This window comes from Callithrix jacchus, chromosome 5, assembly GCF_049354715.1.
Source record: "Callithrix jacchus isolate 240 chromosome 5, calJac240_pri, whole genome shotgun sequence".
Lineage (NCBI taxonomy): Eukaryota > Metazoa > Chordata > Mammalia > Primates > Cebidae > Callithrix > Callithrix jacchus.
In genome coordinates this window covers 6,994,896-7,019,002 of record NC_133506.1, presented here as the reverse complement: position 1 = coordinate 7,019,002, position 24,107 = coordinate 6,994,896, and the positions used below count along the sequence as shown (strand labels likewise).

The 24,107-nt window shown below is 49.6% G+C and overlaps 2 protein-coding genes and 1 pseudogene across 4 annotated transcripts; 1 reads left to right on the top strand and 2 right to left on the bottom strand.

Annotated features, from left to right (window-relative positions):
- The first annotated feature begins 2,043 nt into the window (after nucleotides 1–2,043).
- On the top strand, nucleotides 2,044–2,160 carry LOC118154186 (5S ribosomal RNA; annotated as a pseudogene).
- A 221-nt stretch (nucleotides 2,161–2,381) lies between these two features.
- On the bottom strand, nucleotides 2,382–6,467 carry LOC100388905 (putative testis-specific Y-encoded-like protein 3). The gene has a single exon (XM_008995558.5). It carries the CDS (start codon nucleotides 6,416–6,418, stop codon nucleotides 5,336–5,338), a length of 1,083 nt encoding a protein of 360 aa, XP_008993806.4. The 5' UTR covers nucleotides 6,419–6,467; the 3' UTR covers nucleotides 2,382–5,335.
- A 2,219-nt stretch (nucleotides 6,468–8,686) lies between these two features.
- PLAGL2 (PLAG1 like zinc finger 2) lies at nucleotides 8,687–23,998 on the bottom strand. Of its 3 annotated transcripts, none has more exons than XM_035298131.3 (3): nucleotides 23,901–23,998; nucleotides 17,927–18,317; nucleotides 8,687–13,840 (listed from the first exon to the last, which is right to left on the bottom strand). In XM_035298131.3, the coding sequence occupies exons 2-3, from the start codon at nucleotides 18,184–18,186 to the stop codon at nucleotides 12,610–12,612; spliced, it is 1,491 nt and encodes a 496-aa protein (XP_035154022.1). In that variant the 5' UTR covers nucleotides 18,187–18,317; nucleotides 23,901–23,998; the 3' UTR covers nucleotides 8,687–12,609. The 3 variants fall into 3 exon arrangements, with proteins under 3 accessions (XP_035154022.1, XP_002747459.1, XP_054111115.1); XM_002747413.5 differs by having other exon boundaries at nucleotides 17,927–18,300; XM_054255140.2 differs by lacking the exon at nucleotides 17,927–18,317.
- Nucleotides 23,999–24,107: the final 109 nt, after the last annotated feature.

The window sequence follows — 24,107 nt, the reverse complement described above, 5'->3', positions numbered from 1 at the left end:
TAGGCTGTACTTGGGAGGTGGCAGAGATTGTTGTGGGCTGGGGCAATCATGGAGGGCTTCCTAGAAGAGCTGCAGCCTAGATGGACAGATAAGGTTCAAACGGAAGCCACTAGGGGTCTGTAACTGTAGACACTTCTCCAAACATGTCCTGTGAAATCATCCCACCTCTGAGTCACATCTGATACCCCTCCCTACTATCCAAAGGATAATGCCTTGGCTTGGCATTTAAGAGCTCCTATTTTCTTTCTTTTTTTTTTTTCTGAGACAGAGTCTTGTTCTGTCACCCAGGCTGCAGTGCAGTGGCATGATCTCGGGTCACTGCAACCTCTGCCTCCCAGGTTCAAGCAATTCAGTTGCCTCAGCCTCTGGAGTAGCTGGGATTACAGGCACACGCCACCACACCAGGCTAATTTTTGTATTTTTCGCAGAAAGGGGATCTTTTCGCAGGCCGGTCTCAAGTCCAGCCACCTCAGCCTCCCAGAGTGCTGGGATTACAGGTGTGAGCCACTGAGCCCAGGCAAGAGTTTCTGTTTTCAGAAAGTGGCCTCTTCAGGTATTGCTCTTAAAAAAAATAACAAAAGATAAATAAAAGAAAAAAAAGTGGCCTCAGTCTACCCATTCAGTCTTGCCTCTCCCAAGTAACCAAACCCACGGCACGTGCTATACACCTTAACCACGCCACACATTTTCCCATCCAGTGCCTTCACTCCCACTGTTTGCCCTGCCAGGAATTCCCTTATCTGGCTCCACTTTCTAAACAATTGCCCATTCCTCAACACCCAGCTCAGGTCCCAACTTCAGAGAAGTCTCCGCCCTCTGATCCCACAACATCACAGACCTGGTGGACTATAGGCCACACTGGATGCAGTTGGGTTTTGTCTCTGTGGATGACCATTGGGTACGAGTTACGCTTCTTCCCCTGGTGTAATTATTAGTTGTGACCCTTTCACTCCCAAATATGTTCCAGCCAGATGGCAAATTAAACAGTCACCCTTCATCACCTGCACCTTTCTTCACCCAGCTACAATCCTTTGGGTAGGAATCATGCCTTTGTCAGAGCCCAGCATGGTACTCTGAACACTGGAATAGTCAGTCACTCACACCAGTAATCTCTGAGATGCTGGACACTGAACTATGTGAGGCAAAGCTGCAAAAAGATCTGTCCCTGTTCTCCTGCCACATGTGAAAGGAGGTGGAGGAAGGTAAGAAAAGATCATTTCAGGGCCGGGCGCAGTGGCTCACGCCTGTAATCCCAGCACTTTGGGAGGCCGAGGCGGGTGGATCACAAGGTCAAGAGATCGAGACCATCCTGGTCAACATGGTGAAACCCCGTCTCTACTAAAAATACAAAAAATTAGTTGGACATGGTGGCTCGTGCCTGTAATCCCAGCTACTCAGGAGGCTGAGGCAGGAGAATTGCCTGAACTCAGGAGGCGGAGGTTGCAGTGAGCCGAGATCACGCCATTGCACTCGAGCGAAACTCCGTCTCAAAAAAAAAAAAAAAAAAGAAAAGAAAAGATCATTTCAGAGAGGCTGGGCATGGTGGTTCACACCTGTAATCCCAGCACTTTGGGAAGCCAAGGTGGTTGGATCACTTGAGGTCAGGAGTTTGAGACCAGACGGGCCAACACAGTGACACCCTGTCTGTACTAAAAATACAAAATTAGCCGGATGTGGTGGCATGTGCCTGTAATCCCAGCTACTGGGGAGGCTGAGGCAGAAGAATTGCTTGAATCTGGGAGGCAGAGGCTGCAGTGAGCCAAGATCACACCACTGCACTCCAGCCTGAGTGACAGAGTGAGACCCTGTCTCAAAAGAGAAAAAAAAAATTCTTAAGAGAGTTACAAGTGACATGAAAAAAATCATGATGGGAATGGGGAAAGAGATGAGGAGGGGGAGAGGCTAATTTTGGACCGGCTTGGCAGAGAAGGCCTCTGGATTTGAAGTCTGAATGAATTTAGGGAGCCATGGGATGAGAGTATCTGCAGGAGGAACGTCCTTGCTAGGAAGTTGGGAAAAGCAAGTACTAAAATCCTGAGGCTTGTCTAAGGCCATACCACCCTGAACACACCCAATCTCATCAGATCTCGGAAGCAAAGCAGGGTCGGGCCTGGTTAGTACTTGGATGGGAGACCTCTTGGGTGCCGTTGGCTATAAAATATTAAAATAAAAAAATAAAATCCTGAGGCTAGAACATGCTTAGTGTGTTTAAATAACAGGGTAGGCCAGTGTGGGAGCAGAGAGCGTGAAGCAGGGGTGGATGGGAGATGCTGGCAGGGACCAGCAAAAGCAGGGCTTTGTCGCCTGCAAAAAGGAATTGATAGATGTATATTTTTAACCAGCGTAGGGTGTTGGATGGGGAAGTAACGTGATCTAAGTTATTTTTTCCCCAGACAGGAAAGTTTTTATTTTTTATCATGCATATAGAAGACAAAAATGCCACAGATCCCCTTGTGACTGGACAAAGCCACATCAGGAATATTTCTCTGCTTAAAAGAAGCGATGTCAGTTAGCATGATGTCAATTACAACCTGGCACAAAATCATCAGGACCATCACAGTCACAGATTTCTTTCTGGAGGTTACCCTTAGAGCACACGGTCACAACCTCCAGTCTTAAGTCTGACAAAACAAACTCTGCTTCTAAGTACAAGGTTATACTAAAGGCTCCCACAACTTGATAACAATTGTGATTAGTCACATAAGTTTACAAGTGGCATAAAAATGTGCATTGACAATCTTGCAAAAGTTCTCAACTAAAAGCAACAAGCAGGGCTTTACAGCATAGTGCCCCAATGGGCTGAAACACAGGAGAGATGCCTAGGGTCTCACTTAAAAGCAGCAGAATAAAAGCATACATGAACTTTCTACATACACAAGGTTAGACCAAGAGAGAAAACCTTTAAGTTGCAGTGTTCTATAATTCTTCTAGTCTACAAAACGTATTGGTGAATCAAAAGTGTTAGCAACGGCTGGGCACGGCAGCTTGTAATCCCAGCACTTTGGGAGGCCAAGGTGGGAGGATCCCTTGAGCCCAGGAGTTAACAGCAGCCTGGGCAACACAGCAAGACCTCCATCTCTACAAAAATGTTTAAAAAACATCTGGTCATGATGGCACACACCTATAATCCCAGCTACTTGGGAGGCTGAAATGGGAGAATTGCTTGAGCCCAGGAGTTCGAGGCTATGACTGCATCACTGCACTCCAGCCTGGGCAACAGAATGAGATCCTGCCTTGAAGAAAAAAAAAAATCGGGCAGGCACAGTGGTTCATGCCTGTAATTTTAGCACTTTGGGAGGCCAAGATGAGCAGATCATAGAACACAGGAGTTCAAGACCAGCCTGGGCAACACAATGAGACCCTGTTCCTATTTATTAACCAAAATCAAGGGCTCCCCTCCTTTTGCCATCTCTCAGCCATCCTGCCTTTTCAGCTGGCTCTGGCCCCTGTTGTACTTCCCTGCCAAAAGCACCCTCCACATTATTTTGTGATAAGGCCTCCCCAGGTCCTGGTGGACAGAAGATAATGCCTTCCAAGGAAGAGGCCTGGGTATGGTCACCACCACCCCTTTCCCAAAAATGAAATGGAGATAGACAGGTCTGCAAGCAGGGGAAGGAGGGGGTGGGCAGCTCAGCTCATACCTAGAGGGGTTTGGACTTGGTGGAGGAAGAAGAAAGAGTTGGGGTTAGTCTAAAAGAACACAGCATAAAATGGAATATTAGCTATCCCTGCCCTTGGGACTTCCTGGTCTCTCTGTTCAGCAGCCTTGCACTGTCCCCTTGCTAAAGAGGGTAAGGCATGGGGGGAGGGAATGCTGGCAGTCTACATCGCAAGCCCTCCCTCTCTGGAGACCAAGAGAGGCAAACAACACTAAAGTTTTTTTTTTTTGAGATGCAGTATTGCTTTTGTTGCCCAGGCCAGAGTGCAATGGCGCGATCTCAGCTTATCACAACTTCCACCTCCTGGGTTCAAGTGATTCTCCTGTCTCAGCCTCCCGAGTAGCTGGGATTACAGGCAACCACCACCACACCCGGCTAATTTTGTATTTTTTACTAGAGATGGGGTTTCTCCATGTTGGTCAGGCTGGTCTCAAACTCCCAACATCAGGTGATCCGCCCATTTCAGGTTCTCAAAGTGCTGGGGTTACTACAGGTGTGAGCCACTGCACCCGGCCCAAAGTCTTTCTTGTTGAGTTTAAGAAAAAATCTTTTTCTTCAGTTGTTATTGTTTGTTTCTAAGCCATCATTTAAACAAAAAATGGTGTGAGATCTGGGTATGGGTAGACAGGCCCCATGACCAGGAAGACCCCTCCCCAGTGCCCACAGCCTGGCAGCCTAACAGGTAGAGTCGGGGAGGCTGCCAGAGTACCTGGATTCCGTGGGGTCCAGTAACTGGGGCTGAGGAGAGGATCCCGTCCTCACTCCTGCCTCACTCACATGCCTAGATAGGCCAGTTTGGCAGAGTTTCTGGGGATTAGGGGCTCTCCTGTGCATTGGCAGGTGGCCCACCTGGGTCCACAGGCAGTTATGGAGGCTTCTGTAGACCTGGGAGCAGGCAACAGGGCTGACGGTGGCCTGGGCAAAATTCATGGGAAAGGTGATGGCCAGGCATTGGTGGAGCACAGAACAGACCCTCACAAGCTGTAACAGGCTGTGATGTCAACCACTGTGGGGCAGGAGGAGCAGTATGATCACAAAGAATGTGCTGTCCACTGCTTCATGCCCTTGACCTCACCCATGCCCAGCAGCCAGCTGTGTGCTCATCCTGCCAGATGCCCAAGAGTCCACGTGGTGGTAGCCTGGCCTGTGCTCTTGAGGCCATGGAATGTCCAAGTCTGGGTGGCACCCGGCATCAAAGGCACTCACTTCATGTTGGGTGATGAGACTTAGCTTGCCACAACCAGGGTGCAGAGCTACTGTGAGCACAACCAGCACTCATGTGAAGGCCACAGGCTGGGGGCTTGAAGCATAGGCCTCAAAGAGGCACTGTCCTCCAAGTAGTGACTTGCAGGTGTCCTTGTCAAAAATGGCTGCAATGGCCACAGTCACGGGTCCATACCATAAAGATGGTGGCAGTGCACATCCACAGCACTAGGTAGATGCAGCAGCATGTGACAGCCATGTGATGTTAACACAGAATAGCATGAGGCCATATGGAGACGGCAGAGACTGGCCACAAGGGCCACAATCTGAGAGCTGAGTCCACCGAACATGGGAGAGCCGGAGTGCACAGAACAGAAAGACAGCAGAGCGCCCCCGACTGGCCTGAGCCCAGATCCACCACCCACAGGAGGCCAGAGGGAGGGTTCTGTAGGCCCCACATCCCAGGGCAGCACTTAGCCAGACTGGAACCCGTAGGGCCTAGAAGGAGCCTCCGTGGGCCACCTTGCGAGGCCTCCCCTGGCTCTGCAGAGCCTATCCCCCAGCAGGTAGTACTGCAGGGGGTTGGCCCACAGGTCATCTTTAATAATCTGGGCAACGCTGTCGGCCTCTGGGAGGCTGTGCTGTGAAAACCAGCTGAAGAAGCTTCGGACAGTGTCCCGGTTCCTGTGTACGAGGGCCGGGGGTTCCTGGCCCCGGTGCCACCGGATGCGAGTCGCAACAGACACCACTCGGCCTGAGGGTCTGCATTCATACTCCTTTACTATCACCTTGTTCTGGAAGTAGGGGTTGCTCCAAAAGCGGAACTTGAATTTGCAACCCGTCCTGGAGTGCCTGAGCTCCCTCACCTCCAAATTCATCAGGTAGCAGAGCATGTCTTCATCTCGAGGGCTGATCATGGCTGACAGCTGCGGGTGGTTCAGAAAGGCAGTAACCCAGAAGCCCGGAATATTCTGGATGATGAAGCTCCTACGGGCGAGGTGCAACCTGTGCATCCGCCCAAATCTGCGCTCAAGCTGGGGGTAGGCCCTGTCGGCCTGGGCGCTCATGGCCTCCGCCTCCCACTGGATGGCCTCCAGAGGGTCCACAATTAGGACACCAAAGTTCAGTGGTCCCAGGCCCTCATGGGCCTCCGCTCCCACCTCCTGCTTCTCCTCCCCCTCCAGCTTCTCCCCCACCTGCTGCTTCTCCACCTCCTCTGCGGCCTCCTCCTTGAAGATGGCGCCCTCCTCCGTGGTTGCGTCCTCGGCCTTCTCGCCGGCTCCCGCCTGAGCCCCCGGGCCCTCTGAACCGCAGGTTTCTGGGGCTTCGTCCCGGACCCGACCGTTTTCCAGGCTCAGGGCAGTCGCCGCGGAGGTCGCTTCCCGGCGTCCGGGGGCAGGGAGGGCAGTCCCGAGGCCCGCTGCGGGGTGGAGGGACCCGCGCTCCATAGTTTCTCGGGTCCAGGCCGCGGCGGCCGTGCGCGCGTCCCCCTCCTGCTCAGGGCCTGGCGGCGGGCGCGCCGCGGCTTCCGGGATCCCTGCCCTCTCGTCCGCCATCGCCTGCGGGAGCCTCTGGCCTGGAAGGGCTCCGGGAGCGCGGGCGACTGCGGGCTGGGCAAGAGGGGCGGCAGTCGGCGGAAGGACAGTGGGCGGAAGGCTCCGCCCCGCGCGCCCCCTTCTCGGATGTGATTCGCTGGGGTCCCCCGCAGCCGGGCAAGCGGCCTGAAGCCCGGGAGGAGGGGTACGGGGCTGCTCGATGAGGACGCGATCGCGGGCGCCAGACAGAACTGGCCCCAGATTCGTTGGCACTGGCGATGGCGATAGAGGTGGAGGTGGGGAGAAGTATGTACCAAGCAAGGGTCAGCTCGGAGCAAACACCAGGGGACAAGCCCAGTCACTGGTCCTAGATAATTAAAACTTTTCCATCACAGCCACCACGCCAGCGGGCAGGCAGGAGTGGGCCGGCTCCCACACTCGAGTGTTGCTTTGGGGCAGCTGTAGGGCATTCGCAGCCTTGCATTGGATAAATTACTCAGGAACATGCAGAAGGCTTGAAGACGTATCCCCTGCAACTACTGACCAGATTCAAACCAGATAATGGTAATCTTCCCACACAAAGGTGTTCAACGCATTCATGTAGGGAAAGAAGGTGCTTGAAATATTCATGTGGGGAAAATAAGCAAGGTTGGAGTGGAAGGATCTGAGGCAAGAGAGGGTGTTAAATGCTATAAACAGGGAGTGAGTGGGCATCTGCCTGGTTTCTCCAACAGGAGTTGGTTCTTCCTGGGCTAGGTGGCAGAAGCCAGGCGGATCCTGCTTCACTTTGTCCTAGGCCCAAAGGCTACCCTTCCAAAGGTGGACTCTAGCCTTAAGTGCAGGGTCTGTACCTGGGCAGACTTTCCCTCCCCCACCTGCTGCTTCTCCACCTCCTCTGCTGCCTCCTCCTTGAAGATAGTGCTGTCCTCCATGGTGGCATCCTCAGTCTTCTTGAGCTGAATGAGCCAGCCCCAGAAGTCCTTGATCCTGCAAATCTGTGTTCCTGTGGTCTCAGCTCCCGAACTGTGACCCATGAAGGTCAGTACCCCCTACCTCTGCCCAAGTCCTTGCCACCTCTTCCAGAAAGCTTTCAGCGTTTTCCTGACCAACAGATACAACAGCTCCCTCATCTAAACCCTCTGACCCTACTGTGGTATACACTCCTTTGGGAGCAAGGTGGATTTCCTTAGGGTCCTAGCTAGAGTTTTAACCTACTGGGGTGGACACTGAACATTTGTCAAGCAGAAGGCCAAAGATGAAGGGTCAACCCACTGCCTTTGTACACAAAACACCTGCACTTGTTAATGCCCCCACAGGCTCTTGGGCTGGACTTCAAGTGACCTGCACTGCTTGGCCATGGACACTGGCTCCAGACCACAGAAGTCAGTTCAGTCTGAGCCCGATGGGAGGATCTCGGCACAAGGGTTGGCGCCCAGTATAGTGGTGATGACCTTCATTAGCAAGGTCAAGGTCAGACGAAGCCCTGTTAAGCCTCTCAGCAGTCTGCTTGAACCCAGTGGTTGGGCACAAGTGTAGGTAAGGTCAGGTCCTAGCTGTCACCAGCTGTCCACCTTGGGCAGTGATGAGCATGAACATTTTTGCTTTCTTGGACAACCAGCATCTATTCCTCATCCTAACAGTGCCCCAAATTTCCTTTGAGAAACCACTCCTCCTGTCTCAGCCTTGTTGTCACTGGCATATGGTGACTGGTTTGGGATGGTACAGAATCCCATCAAGGCCAATGAAACAGGATGCTTACTGGGGCTTCCGTGGCGAGTCCTCTCCTGAGAGCCCGTAGGATTGCTTCCTTTTGGTCGGCAACGTGTGAGAATGGCAGGTCTGGAACCCAGGTAGCATTCTGCTCATTCCCACACAAAGGGGAAATCTACTTTGTAGGGCCTGTGGATGAAGTTACAACTGCATGACAGCAGGGAGAAACAGGAATGCTGAGGCCAACGTGTGGAGCCACTAGATCAAAACTAGCCTAAAGACTGCTCTACGGCTGGCATTTTTCAGTTACACGCAATTTCACTGTGTGAAGCCAATTGGATTTTGGCGGTCTGACCCTTGCATCCAAGATAGAATTATGCCACTTACCTCAAAGACATACAAATAAGGTATTTAACGTCAAAGCACAAAGCTTGCAGGTGCTGATGGGAGGGGTTTTTACTGTCTGCCCTACACTCACCATCATCCTGGATGCTGAAGATGTCTGGAGATTCCAGTTCTTCCCAATTCCAGGCTCTCTCCAACCCTTTCCCAATCAGACAGGTTCACAACTCCCAAACACATCATTCAGAAGTTTTTAATAAACAACTTCATTATAAAAACCTTTTTTTGAAAATGTAATTCTGTAAAACATTGAAAAATCTACTTTAACAAAGATATGCCCTGTGCATTTTCTAATGGCACTTATACTTTACAATTAAAAACCTTGTTTTATATAAAGCCAAAAATACTCCAAGAGGTTATTCACTGTGTTTACAAAGTGCTAGAAGATTTTTGTCTTGTATTTTTCTCTCTTTAAATAATCTGGAGTTACAAAAGAGTGGCTCCAAAGCCTTGACCACTGGTAGGGAGGGAGAAGCATGAGAAGTGGTGTTTTAGGAGTTCTAGTGCCAAATATGCAGGGGTGGAGAGGTGTGAGCGGGAAGAATCAGCTAAGGAAGTCAGCTGACACACAAAGAAATTGAACTGGAATTTTTCCAAACCCCTCCATAGAGGCACTAGATTATTATGGAGAACACCCTTTTCCCTTGCCATAGACCCTACTCTCCAGAGGCAAAGGTCACGGCCAATTCCTTCCACAGCAGGTTCAGAGCTCCAGGAGAGGCCAGGGTGGGGTCCCAGAGGAATCTGGATTTTTCTGGCCAACACCTGCCTAAGGCAAAGTTTCTTATTACATAAATATCCTTGTTAAAAAGCAAAATATTGATCCTGTACAATATAACCTGTTAAAAAAAAAAATCGTGCTTACAAATAGCTCCTAGATAAGAGGGGAGGTGGAGACAGGATGGAGAAAACAGCTACCAAAAAGGGAAGGGGGAATTTAAAGGACTACTAGGGAAAGTTTTAGGGCAGTGGGAGAATTCCAACTTAGGACAATATCTATGAGCAAAAAAGTAATCACACCTGCTTCCCGGATTTCAATTAAGAAAATGCCATTTGTAAAAGGTTGGGGGAGGGGTAACCTCATTGGTGCTCCTTTCCCTGCCTCCCACCTCTTTAAGATGATGCAGAGATCCTTTGAGCTGACATCTGGGTATGCCATTCCCTTACTCCCAGGACTGGGCTCAGCCCTGACCAGCTACTGTGTAGGGTGGGAGGGGGACAGCTCATTGCCCACAGAGGCTGGAGGTGGCAGAGAAAGGGGACATCACCCCTTCTTTTCCTGGTTCCTCACTGGTCTTTGCCACACGGCATGGCTCCCAGGCTGGGCAGACGCACCTCAGGTTCTCATGGCCTCAGTAAGCATACTGAAGTGAGTTTGGGTACTGAGTGTAGGATAAAGCTATTCTTATCCTTTGAACCAGGCCACTAAGGCTTTTTTTCTTTTCCCTTCTCCCCCACCCCACCCCGATTTTAGGAAGGGAGGTTTAAGAAATGGCTGGCTAGCTATGGTCCAAAAAAAAAAGGTGAAGGCAGATATTATTCCTCTGTACCAGCAAAGTTCACAGTGATAGGAAAATTACTTGTGGGTGGTGAGGACACTGAGGGAGGAGGAAAGGAAAGACAAGATAGACTGGAAGACATAAAAGTGGGGAAGGCAAGGAGAAAAGACAAGAGGTGGGGGTTAAACAGTTGCTTTGCCAGTCCTATGACTTTCCCAGCATCACTTACAGGGAGAGAGAATTCGAGGGAGAGACAGGAAAGGGCAGGCAGAGAGGACAAGACTCCTCTAACAGCCCAGGACTTTGTATTCTGCAGCAGAGGCCCAATGGCCTCTGTAAACTGAGGGTGTAGGGAAGGTGGCAGTTAAGGGGAGAAGGGTTGCTGGGTCTAGTGATGAAGACCAGATACAACGAGGAGAATGGCAAAAGCGAGTCCCAACTGGATTCTCACATACTATTGCCTATAATACGAGTCCCAATAACATGCACAGCATGCAGGAGGTGGCTGCGTACCAAGGTAGACGCTTTTTAAAATAAACCTTAATTAGTCCCTGGGACTCACTGAAACTAATTTTTAGAAGCAAATCATCTAGTCTGATTCTAACCTTACCAGACATTTTAATATCTGGTTTTGTTTTTTTATTTAAAGTTATCCCAAGCTACCCTGCCTATATCGAAACACACTTCAAATTGCTTCCAATCAAGGGCTAGGGAGCTAAATTTTAAGGCTTTCACCTCAAACAAGGAGTACTGGCCTGGGCTGAAGCAGAAGCCTGAGTCCTGAACCTGCTCAGTTCCTCATGACAAACCAAGTGAGACTAGACAGAAGGTGGCTGAGGGGGGACTAGGAGGAGGCTGAGGCAGTACCTTGGTAGTTTGTCCTGAAATCCTAGTAGAGAAGTCAGCATCAGGCACCTCCTGAGAGAAGTGCCCAGAAACTGCTGACTGCATCTGTCAAGAGCTAACAGTAAAGAGGTAGAAGTGTGTTTCTGAATCAGAGTGGAGATGTCTCAAGGGTCCCACAGTGGAGGTCCCTGAGCTGCCTCCCTTCCATGAGTGGGAAGAGTGAAGCCCATGAAGAACTGAGATGAAGCAAGGATGGGGTTCCTGGGCTCTGGGCAAGGGCTGTGCTCTCTACAGCAGGAAGCCCCACAAGTCAGAAGAGAAGAACTAATCATTTGTTGCAAGAAACCTTGCTGGATACTGGAGCAAAACTGGAGACGGGGACGGCAGCACAAGAAGAAAGTGGAAGTTATTTGACAGAGAGCAAAGAAGCCTATGCACAGTGGCTGAGTCCACTGCAAAGTGGAAGGGACAGACGGGACATTGTGGATAAGGAAAATTTTGGTTTAGGACATAACAATGTACCCATAGATTAGGACTTAACTATGTGCCCATTCCTAACTTTCTGCAAACTCCTCTTCAACAATTCCACAACTTCCTGGAAAAAGGACAGGTGGGAGGAAGACAAATGAGGGGCTCAGACCTCCTCCTTTGCTATCCACACCAACCCAGAGTCTCTGCTTCCAAGACTGATAACAGCTCATGATGTTCAAGGTGGGGACTATGGGATGGGGAGGTGACAGATGTGGGTATGCCTTTCATTTCTTCCCCTCTCCAGTTCAAGAGGAGGATGAGGGGGGTCATAATGTACTTGGAGAAAAACAGAACTGCAGACCTGTGAGAAAACTGCTCCAATCTTCTTGTCTGTCTTCTGTGGATACCGCCGAGGAAGGCAGGAACAGATGCAGTCATGGAAGATGGCAGAGACTGAAGCAGTCCAAAGTCAGTTTATTTCCCCACGGGGGAAAAATGTGACCTCAAGTGAAGAGAAGTCAGCAAGACCCGACTCCGCCTTGTAAACAGGACTCCAGTTAACACCAGGTACCAAATGGTTCAGGCTGGTGCCAACTGGAATGGACTGATGGGAATGGATTCACGGTGTGTAAACAGTGTTCACTGCAATCATCCTAAGGCTAACAGCTTGGCAAGGGAGGTGAAATGGTGTGTCTGAGGCGACTGTGTAAACGGTACCGTTGCTGGACAACACTGACTGAAAACAGAGGCGCTGGTACAGTAGGCATAGGTGGGCAGGAAATAAAGGCCCTCTCTCCTGCCCATTGGTTGGAAGCAGGCGATGGAGCCAAGTGACCTTCTAGAGCAGGGCCTGACCAACTGACTGCTGTGGGGTCTGCAGGTTGGAACCAGAAGGCGGGCTTCTTGGGCAATTTCTCTTGAGGTCGTCCAAGATGAAACCCTCTGTGTCTCCAAGAGGCCTTCCCATTCTCCAAAGAGGAGGAGGTTCTGGCGCTTTGGAGAGGGAGAAGGCCAAGTGTGGCTCCCGATTCAGGTCAAAAAAATAAAAGCAAAAATACCTGAAGTCCTATGGTATGAGATCTTTTCACAGGGTTAGGGCTCAAGGCTCCTTCTGGAATTGATCCTGGAGCCTGAACCCCCAAACCAAGTGCTCCATACAGACACTGGAATTTTTTTTTTTAACCCAGCTCTGAAAGCTCAGCTGCCTTCATGGGGGACACGGACGGGGTGAGTACTAAGGCTCCCTAACAGAGCCAAAAACTGAGCTGAGGGCCTCTGTAGGGGCTACTGGAATGCTTGGTGGAAACGAGGCAGGGTGGTGCTACTCAGGCCAGATGTAAAGACTGGAGGCAAGGAGTGCAGAGGCCCAAAGTTCAGTGGTCCCCCAGCTCCTGGGGAATCTTGAGGCTGAGCTTGCAAAGTGGTGAGCAGGGGCTGTGCCTCGGCTTGGGAGTAGCCCATGACCAGGCCTCCTGTGGCCCCAGGTGGGTTACATGGGGGCAGGTTGAGTGGAAGAAAGCCCAATAGGTGGGAGAAGTCCACATTAGCAGCGCAGAGGGCCTCAGAGAGGTTGGCGGGGCTCTTGGCAAGCAGTGCTTCATCTAGGAGGGCCGCAGCTGCCGCCGGCTGAGGTGAGGCGGGCTGGGGTTCAGCGGATGAGAGAGACAGGCTTCCAGGAAGCTCCGCCAGAAAACTATCCACCTCCACTTTGGGCAATTTGTCGGGCAAGTATGAGGTAGATCCAAGCTGGTATTTTGGAGGGAGCTGAGCTGGGGAAGAGATAGGTGAGGATTCCAGAGGGTAGCTCATACCCATGGGCAGCGTGTTGTGCACCAGGGAGTGTGGCACACCTGTGCTGGGCATGGTAGGGATGTGGGCACCATACATGCCCATGGGCAACATGCCAGGGAAGGCCTTGGTCCCCATTACGTCCCGAGAGGCCATGCACAGCACAGGGCTCAGCTCTTCCTTCACACTGACTGTGGAGCTGCAGCTGAGTAGGCCTAACATGTCCACTGGCTCTGTCTTGATCTTGAGCAGCTCCTGCGAGTGGCTCTTCTTGACATGACGCGTCAGGTGGTCCTTACGGCCAAACCGCTGGGCACAGTACTGGCACAGGAAATCCTTACGGCCTGTGTGCACCACCAGGTGCCGCCGTACATCCTTACGAGTATAGAACCGCCGGTCGCAGTGGTCACAGGGGTGCTTCTTCTCCTTGGCACCGCCTGCTACCCGGCGTGAGTGGGCCTTCAGGTGCTCTAGCAGGGCCTGGGTACTCTCAAAGGTCTGCAGGCACACCTTGCAGCTGAGGTCACCGCTGCTGGCAGCGTGCATGGCCAGGTGGCGCCGGTAGCCCAGCTTCGTATTGTAATTCTTACCACACTCAGAGCAGTGGAGGGCCTCTTTGTTAGGGTCATGGGTCTGCAGATGATTCCGCAGATGGTCCTTGCGGTGAAACATCTTATCACAGTACATACACTGGTGGGGTTTCTGGGCTGAGTGGGTGGCCATGTGCCTGGGGTAGAGAAGGGGGAGAGGGGAGAGAGCAGAAAGAGGGGAGATCACAAGGGATGACTGGACAACCAAGGTGTCCATTAATAGGAAACTAGATACAAAAACTATAGCAAAGGCTTGCAATGCAATACCAAACCAATTCTATTCCACAGATATCCTTGCTTACCTGCAAAATAATGTGTACTGATATTCTTTGCAGCATTGCTGGAAGTAGCAAAAAAATCAGCAACAATCAGAACAACCAATCTTTCAATAGGTAACTGATTACAGAAATTATGATAAGTCCATAAAATGACTCAACTTTTCAAAAAATGAAGCTTTATATGTACTTACAGAGAATATGCTGCTAAGAGACAGGAAGTAGAAAAAATGAGGCAGAATAGTAGAAGTAGAATAGTATTCTATGTGAAAAGGGAAAAAAAATATGTTTGTTTGTTTGCATATGCCTAAAGTATTTCTGGAAGGATATACAAGAAACCGATACCAGTGGCTGCCTATGGGAAAAAGAACCAAACAGCTTATGGATGAGTGTGATGGAGAATTTTCATCATGTAAGTTTTTGTACCTTCTGAATTTTGAATTACATGAATGTATTTCCTTTTTTAAAAAATTACATTTAAATAATTTAAAATGATACAATAAAGAGAAAGTGAAATATATCTAAATTTTCAGTCTGAGCACAGTGGTGCATGCCTGTAATCCCAGCACTATGAGAGGGCAAGGCAGAAGGATCATTTGAGCCTAGGAATTCAAGAACAACATAGCGAGATCCTGTCTCTACAAAATATTAAAAATTAGGTGAGCATGGTAGCATGCACCTGTAGTCCTAGCCACTCAAGAGGCTAAGGCAGGATTACCTGAGCCCAGGAATTTGAAACTGCAGTGAGCTATGACTGCACCACTGCACTCCATCATGGGTGACAGAGTGAGACTCTGTCTCTAAATAAACTTCTTCGAGACTCCATCTCTAAATAAATAAATTAACTTCCTTATCTAGAACAAATTTCCAAGATATACAGGGCTAAGTCAAAACAGGAAGTTCAATACAGTGCATGTAATACATTCTTTTTTGAAAATAAAGAAGGGAATATATACGTTTGAATGTCTCAGGATACACAAAAACCAACCCCCAGCTGCCTTTGGGGAGCAAACACCCCCCTCTACATTACCACGTTGGTTACAACACAGGAGGTTGACAGTAACCCGCACAGGCATGCGCACTCTTAGGGCGCTCATGCTGGAGAGCCATTCATTCTTCACTGCATGCCTGTCGTAGCATTTGAATTGCTTGCCATGTTAACCAGTAACACTTCAAGAAATGTTTTAATGGTATGGCACTTCAGTGTCCCTTGGTTTACCTGATCCCATATGGTTGAAAAGTGGCTCAGAATCCAGGAACTGCAATTCAGAGCTCATCAACTCAGCATCCACTGTTTGCCAGGCTCTGCATAAATTGTGTCATTAACCTTGATCTCCAGACAAGGAGTCTGAAACACAGGGCTGCCCCCTCACCCACCAGTCAGTAAGTAGCAGGGGCTGGATTTAAACAGGCCTTCAGAACACCTATGTTCAGTCAGGTATGCAACAGCTGTCTCTCGTACAGCACCCAGGGATCCTTTCTCCCTGGAGGGTATCAAACAAATGCACTGCCAACATGCTACAAGTGTATGCTCAAGAGTGTTCAAGACTGTGTGGGTTACTGTCAACCTCCTGTGATGTAACTGAAAATGTAGAGAGGGAGGTGCTGAGTGATCCACTGTTCATTTCCCTCATTTTGCAGGTGAGGAAACTGAGGCCCAAAGTGGTTTAATACCTCACCTAAGATCACATAGTAAATTATATGTGGAGTCAGGGCTCCTGCCTCCTGACCCAGGACTTTTCCTGCAGCCTCCTACTGGGAACCAGACCCTCATTAAGAAAGTCTAAGAAGGCCAGGTGCAGTGGCTCATGCCAATAATCTCAATACTTCGGAAGGTTAAGGTAGGAGGACTGTTTGAGGCCAGGAGTTTGAGACCACCCTGCACAACTCAGGGAAGAGACTCTGTCTCTAAAAAGATACAAAAATTAGCGGGTTTGGTGGTGGTGCATGCCTGTAGTCTCAGCTACTCAGAAGGCTGAAGCAGGAGAATCACTTGAGCCAAGGAGTTTGAGGCTGCAGTTAGTTATGATCACTCCACTATACTCCAGCTTGGGCAAAAGTGAGACCCAGCAACAGGAGCTTTGGGAGCCGCTGTGGCTCAGGTCAGTTGTTCTGGTGCTTGAGGAGACAATTCTACACGTTCAAGGCCATCCTGTGCAACCCATTGAAAAAAAAAAAAAGAGACCCTGCTCAAAAAAAAAAGAAAACCTAAAAGTATGGCCTTGACTGGAGTTCCCTTAAGATAATAGGAGCACGCAGAGAATCAAAGCACTCCTGAGGACCACAGAACTATCAAGAGGACAATCCTGGCTACCATGCTACCCTATTGCCTATTTTAGTCCCTTCCTATTTATTAACTCTTTTCCAGATGAGGAACTGAGGTTTTTTTGGTCTGCTTGTTCATACATTTACTTGTTTACTGTCTATGCCCACTGCTAAGACCATGAAACAAAAGAAGGCCAGCACCCTCTTATGTCTGGCTCACTACTCCTCACACCAAGCACTGTGCCTGGTACAGAGCAAGAGCTCAATAACGTTGGGCAGATGAATAGATGATTGGATGACTGTGCATCAGGCCAATCTATCTCATTTCTAAAGGGCAAGTTCATGGTTCCTCTAATGGAAAGGATAAAATCAAAATTACCTTTGTTTTTTTTTTGTTTTGAGAGACAGTCTTACTCTGCCACCCAGGCTGGAGTGCAGTGGCACAATCTCAGTTCACTGCAACCTCCTTCTCCTGGGTTCAAGTGATTCTTCTGCCACAGCCTCCCAAGTAGCTGGGACTACAGGCATGTACCACCACACCCAGCTAATTTTTATTTTTAGTAGAGATAGGGTTTCACCATGTTGGTCAGGCTGGTCTCTAACTCTTGGCCTCAAGTGATCTACCCTCCTCAGCCTCCCAAGGTGCTGTGATTACAAGTGGGAGGTCAACATGCCTGGCCCAAAATGGCTTTTGGCCATGCCTCCCCATCCTCACCAAAGCAACCAAAGCTGTTCTTCTCTATCTGCCTTATGTCAGGGCTTTTATGTTTTAATTTCACTTTAAGTAAGGGTTCTTGGGCTTACAAGTTTCAGAAAAGCAGCTGACCCAGTGGGCAACAGGGAGACAGGCACAATTATCTGAGTAAGTGGCAGGCTGATTCAGTAGAAGAGGCACTGCAGGACCTCTGAAGCCATATGACCTTGGGTAAGTTATGTCCCTACTCTGAGCCTCTACTTTAAAATTTACAGACAAGACCAGAAGGTCTACTTTTCCTTCTAAAGTTCAAATACTGATTCCTAACTTCTAGCTAAAATTCAGACCATCACCTGACAAAGGTAAGGAAGGCAGTATTAAAAAAAAATGTTCAGGGCTAAGTGCAGTGGCTCAGGCCTGTAATCTCACTGCTTTGGGAAGTCAAGGTGGGAGGATCACTTGAGCCCAGGAGTTTGAGACCAGCATGGGTAACACAGCCAGACTCCCATCTCTGCAAAAAATTAAAAACATAGCCAGGTGCAGTGGTTCAAGCCTGTAATCATAGTTACCTGGAAGGATGAGGTGAGTGGATCACCTGGGCCCTGGAATTGGCGGCTGCAGTGAGCTGATTGTACCATTGCACTCTAGCCTGGATGACACAGCAAGACTCCCATCTCTTTCAAATTAAAAGAAAATGCTCAAGGCTGCCTGAACATTGGCACCCAGACCATCACTAAGAAGGTCTAAGAAGGCTGGCTGCAGTGGCTTAGGCCAGTAATCCCAATACTTTGGGAGGCAACCTATCAGATTCTAAGGTCTGAATCACTTTTTAGTGAGTGACTTCAACTGTTTGGCATTCAGGTTATACTTGCAGGACAAATTAACCTCCACTCTTCTGCCACAGATTAAAAACCCACACTAGGCAGGGTCTCTCTGCTTTTGTCCTCTGGGAACCTCAGGGCAGGAAGAGATACGAGAGTGTCACCTACCTATACAGCTTGTATTTGGAGGCAAAAGCCTTGCCACAGTGCAGCTGAGGGCAGCTATATGGTCTCTGCTCTGGTTGGGGGAGGCTGTGAGGCCTCAGCTTCTCCCCATTTGAGAAAGGTGTCCCCGAAATTTCACATTGGCACTTCACTTGACTCTCCGCCTCCCGGCCCCGAGGCCTGGGAACTAGTTTCCAGCCCACTTCCTCCTCCTGCTTTGCATCTTGAATCCAGGGGGGGACGCTGGTGAAAAATGTGGTCATGGCAAGGCTAATGGCAAAGGGCCATGTTATTCAGAAAGCCTCCCCATCCGCTCCACACGGGCTTTCAGCTCTGTCACAGCCTCGAACGCAGCTTTCAGAAAACAATCTCTTCACCTGAAACATCAGAACACCTGGTGTTAGGGAGCCCAGTCCCATGAGAACATGGGCTCTGGAGGCAGACAGATCCCATTCCAATCCCAGCCCTTCCACTTAGAAGCTGTGTGACTTTCAGCCAATTACTTCCCTGAGCTGTTTCCTCATTTATAAAATGGGCATAATAATCTCCTAAATTGTAAACATGTTTTAAGGATTAAATGAACTCATTAATATAAAGCATTCAGCAGAAGGGTGGGCATCCATTAAGTGCTTAGTGGTAGCTACTATTACTAGTACTGTCTAGGCTAATAAGAAACAAGATAAAGTGAGGAACCAAAACCCCAAAACTTCAAACTTTCTCTTCTGGACCTCACTTTTATATCCTTTCCATCAAACCTAGAGATAGTGGTTCCTCCATCTCATTACCCTGGCACCTCCTCGTCCATTACTTTTCACATTCTCCCCCTCATGGAGGTGCTAAGGAGCAATAAAATGCCCAAAAGGCAAGAGAGAAGGAAGGGGAAGCCTCTACTTAGGAAATTTACATCCCGGATGGTCAGCCCTGGTACCAGATGTGTTTCTTAGCAGTGCATCAGCATCAGGAGGGTCTGAGAAGGCAACAGCAGATTCTTAGTATTTTCCTTAAACCAGGACTGGTGTCATCCTAACCTTTACCACTTCTCTGGGTCTCTGTGTCTCAGGGCCCAGATCATCCCTCTTTCGCAAAGCCTGTCCAATACCCCCAGGTGCTGAGAAGCCCCTCCTACAGACCCTCAGAGTATATATGCGCATCTCCATTAGAAGCAGGTAACGGTCTGGCATTTAGGCCTCTCCAACAGCCTGATTCCTCGAGGGCTCAAATCATATCTCTTTCATCTCTATATACCTAATATCTAGAACAGGAATCTCAACTTTCTTTTTTTGTTTTTTTTTTTGAGATGGAGTTTCGCTCGTTACCCAGGCTGGAGTACAATGGCGCGATCTCGGCTCACCGCAACCTCCATCTCCTGGGTTCAGGCAATTCTCCTGCCTCAGCCTCCCGAGTAGCTGGGATTACAGGCACGCGCCACCATGCCCAGCTAATTTTTTGTATTTTTAGTAGAGACGGGGTTTCACCATGTTGACCAGGATGGTCTCGATCTGTTGACCTTGTGATCCACCCGCCTCGGCCTCCCAAAGTGCTGGGATTACAGACTTGAGCCACCGTGCCCGGCCTCAACTTTCTTTCAGATAGGTAAACTAGTCACTGAATGCAGGTTGATTTTCAGGGACTAACCTACACACAGGTAGTTCTGGTCTAAACTGGGTTCACAGCTATTCCCAACTGGGGAGCCAAAATCTTGAAGTCTGATTCTTTCTCTTGTTGAACAGAAGAGGGGATGTGCAAAGATGACACAGCTCCTTTCCGGATACCAATTCAGAGGAAGAGGATGGGAGTTACATTGACTCTCAAAAGGGGCCAAGAGACCCACTTTCATACTCCACAGATCACCAACCACAATGCAACCTGCTATAACAGGGGGATTCCCTTTGACAAGATCAGGCCAAAATTTGATCATGAGGCTTTTCCATGTGAAAAGGGGGTGTCAGGATTATTCATGAGAATCTGGGGAGGGCTCCAAACGCACAAACTAGCTGTGGGCCACAGAATGCTTGCTCAGCTCATTAGCACCTGCTGCTTACAGTGACCATTCATCCAACAGACTGGCCGTGAACAAGATGATGGGATCAGCGGGTTCATGCCCCAGAGAGCTTTGCTCATCATTAACATGAGCTACGTCCTGTTCAGGAACCATTCCTCTTGTTGAAGAAACACTGAGATGTAATATGATAAACACATCCCCATCACGAGTGGAGATTTGTCTAGAAAGATCTGTATAAAGGTGGCTGCATTTTGCATAAATCACATGCTGGGGAGGGGTAGGTAGCATTAAAAACCAGTCCCACTTAAGCCTTCGAGTCATTATGGCATATGTGCCTGCTTCTCTATAAACCTCAAAGGCCTGTGACCTTGGGCTTTCATTGTTTAAGTCCCCTCCTCCTTTGCAAGGGTGGAATTACCTGTTTATAATGCCAGCGATTACTATGCACCTTGGAATTGAGTAGAGTGTGCTCAGTATGCATGTTTAGATTGGAGGGAATTACTCTACCTTCAAAGTCAAATTCTGCTCCCCTTTCATTTAGAAATCATGCACCTCAGCCTCTGGAAAGTTGGGAATAGCAGCCAGAAGGAAACAAGTCACATCAGTTTGGCTGATGTGAGAGAGGATCCTAGCCCTGGAAACTCCACACAAACTCAGAAAGAGAACATTACGTCCCCACCTCCCACACGTCTACCTCATCTGTTCTCCTGAACAAGCACAAACAAGACACAGTAGTTTAGTAGGCTACTACTGAAAGAGTGAGTAATGGGCTTCTAGGAAACAGGCTGGTGGTGGCTAAGGAGCTTGTACTGATAGAACCAAAGGAGGAAAGTAGCAGCCATGTGCTTGCCTTGATCTGCTTTTAATAGGGCTATGTCTTCACAAAGAAAAGAGCCAACACCCTGATCCTGCTCTCCTATACTTTTCAAAAGGCACAGGGAAGTCCCCACCTACAATCACCAGCAGGCTCTTGGATAACCAAAGCTGCTAGGGTTACCTAGGAACCCTTTTGGGGATCTCGTCTGTCTGTCTTTCTTTCTCTCTCTCCACCCTTTCTCTGCAAACTCCTCTAATCCAGAAAGATTCCTGGGTTTGTCTCACATAATCGGAATGCCTGTTCCTTCAGACTTGTCCTTCCTCAGCAAAACTGTGAACGAATTCTACTTCTCTTTCAAAGCTGCTCTTCTGGTCTCACATTTTAACCTTAATGACTACAGAGAAGCTGACAGAACCTGTTTCCATAAAACAAACACAGTCCTTCCCAGTTACTGGTATCACTCAGTATATTTTCAGCCTAAGATTCTTTCTAGTACCTGATCTGAAAGGGGAGGTAGCACAGAAAGAACCTTGGACTTGCTATCAGAAAAGCTGCCACTTACTGGCTGGGAAACCATAAGCAGGTTACTTTATTTCTCTGAACCTCAGTTTCCTCACTTTCTAAAATAGGGGTTTATTTTCCTTACCTGTAAGATTCATATATAAGATTAAGTGAAATAATACTCTTGAAAGTGGCTGACATAAAATGTGTGCCAAATACATGCAGTGCCTTCTCTGAGGTCTAAGCCAGAAGGCCTGTCTCTTTTTCCACAGAAGGCCTGAGTAGTACTTCTTTTTTTCCTCTTTAATGTTACTTCTCAGGCCTCAGAACGAGTTTCCTTCCTTTCCCACTGTCTCCCACAGAATGCAATCTTCCCCCTTTCCCTCAAAACTAACCTTCGGCACATTCCCCTTTAAAGAGCCTCTTACTTTACCGCCCTCCAGGCACCATCTCCTGGGCCAGAGTTCTCTCTTGCGCAGATAGCCACTTTCCTATACCCTTTTCTATTATTAGGGCTCCATATCCCAAACAGGAATGCTTGCTAAAAACTCTGTACAGTCCTCTTTGGAACCTGAAACTGAGACATACTTCCCCCCAGTCTGTCCATCCCCTGTTATGTGCTATGATGCCTGCTGCCCTCTGATGAAACTATAGTTTTATGGTGTTACATCATCTCTATAGAAACTGCGTTCTTTCTCCATTATTAGCCTGTTTCCTCATCTGTAAAGCTAAAAATACTTACCTCACAGGCTTGCTGTAAGGATTATTTTAGTGAGGTATGCAAAGGGCTCAGCACAGGGCTTGGCCTGCTAGAAGCACCCAACAAAAGAGAACTATTATCTTTGTTTTTGTACTGAGTTGCATGTTCCCACCTTCTGCTGCCACACTCAAATTCTCCAACTCCCCGCTAAAAAACTGTTGAGAGATAACACTCTGCACAAGGAAAGGGTTAATCTTTGAGTGTTCTTAACTAAAGAGACCCACAGAGGATTAACAGCTCCACTTCAGTGACTACCCTAAAATAGCTTTTATCCTCCTGCCCAAGAGTTACTTGGGGATCTGAAGAACTCAATTCAACACCTGCCGGAGGAAATAGACCCGGAACGTTCCTTGGGGTAGAATCTTCCCTTAAGCAGAACCCAAAATAGCAACTGGGAAATTATAAATAGACTTAGAGGAAAGAAAGAAAAAAAACCCCAGATCCTGATCTGGGAATCAGAAACAAATCCTAAAGACACACTGGTTGGCTGAAAAACAGTGAGAAAAGGGGAAATGGGAATGCTGTCGCCCCCCTCCCCCACGTCGCCCACTCCAGAGTGGTGGGAGAATTAAATTACAGGGAGGCTGGAGAGTCTCAATGACTTGCATCATTCCAAGAAACATCAAACAGGATTAACAGGGGTTGGATTTACTCTCAGGCTGCTAATTCTTCTGTCAGTGTAGATGGGCCCTCTTTGGAGTCCCTTTGATTCACTATTTCCTCGGATTCCTGCTGCCTCCCACTCCTGGGGAGGCCTTGAACAAATGGCTGCAACTCACCACAACCCTATTTTCAGGGGGGAAAACCTGATTTGGCACCCCCGCCCCTCACCTTAGGAGAGAAGGGCTAGAAACCCAAGGCCAGACTAACAACAGTCCCAGGCTGACAGGTGGAAAAACACACAAGCCAGGAGACACGCTATGCTTGCAGGTGAAAGCACCAATTCCCCGACACTGTTGTCCCCGTATCCTCCACCTAACAGGGCCCTTTCTCCCCACCAAGGTGGGCCGCAGCCTGGATCCCAGGCCAGGTTTTAGACCACCCCACTGTGGTGTGAGAAAGGTTCTCTCCCGGGGCCTGGGAGGGATGGGAGTGGAGGGCTGGAGAAGCAAGGGAAATTCAGGGAGAAGTCTGGAGGGAGTCTCCGGGATGGGAAGGAAGAATGAGGATGGGAAGGAATCATGAGCAAGTTTCCTGGGTCTCTAAGGGAAACCCACAAGAATGAGATGGGGGATTCTAAGGGTTCGAGGGCTGTGAGGGTTGGAGATAGTCAGAAGTGAATCCTCTGAATTTCAAGAGGGTCTCAAAATGGGTAACGGGATGGAAGATGTTGAAAGCTTGGGAGTATGGTCACTGAGGAGGGAACCGCGGTGGGGCTTATCCGAGTTCTCCAGACCCAGATATTTAAGGGAAGCCTCAAAGGGGGTTATGTAAGTCTGGAAAATGAAACAGGGTACAGAGCGGGCTATCTGGGGCAGGAAAGGGGGTTATGTGGGTCTGGGTAGGCGTGTCGAAGGGAGGGAGCAGGTGCAGCTTATCTGCGTCCCCCAGACCCGGGTCCCTGGTAAGGTCAGCGCGTTATCTGGGTCTCCAGGGAGTCTGGGGGCCGGGAGTGGGAGACCCTCAGAACTGCGTCTTTAGGTCTCGGAAGGGAAGGGGCCAGTGGCTTCCTCGGGTCCCACAGACACAGGTATGGGTCCAAGGAGAGATTTCGTCGCCCCGGGGCCCATCTGGGCCGGGTTGGCGCAGACCGGGCCCCGGGTCGGGGATGTAGGCGACCGCGCTGAGGGGCCCAAGAGGAGGGGCGCCGCCGCTCCGGGTACAGGGCGCGCGGACGTAGCGAGACGGCCTCCCGCCCCGCTCCCCGCCGTCCCCTGAGGCCCTCGTCGGCACTCACCGCGCTCGGGGCCCCGCGCTGCGGGCCGGGCCGCGCTCGGGCTCCGCCAGGCCCGCTCAGGCCCCGGTAGTGGCGGCGGTCGGGCCATTGTGCGGTGCATTGTGGGAGCCGCGCGAGCGGGCGCTCGGGTCGTGGAGGGGGCGGTGCCGCGGGATCTCTATGGTCCCGCCCGCCTGCGGGCTAGAGCGGCCGGGGCGGTGCGCGGGC

Coding starts and splice junctions, on each gene's coding strand:
- LOC100388905 (XM_008995558.5), bottom strand. CDS start 6,418: ATGGCGGACGAGAGGGCAGGGATCCCGGAAGCCGCGGCGCGCCCGCCG.
- PLAGL2 (XM_035298131.3), bottom strand. CDS start 18,186: ATGACCACATTTTTCACCAGCGTCCCCCCCTGGATTCAAGATGCAAAG. Junction 13,841..17,926: donor TCCAAATACAAGCTGTATAG/GTAGGTGACACT, acceptor TCTCTACCCCAG/GCACATGGCCACCCACTCAG.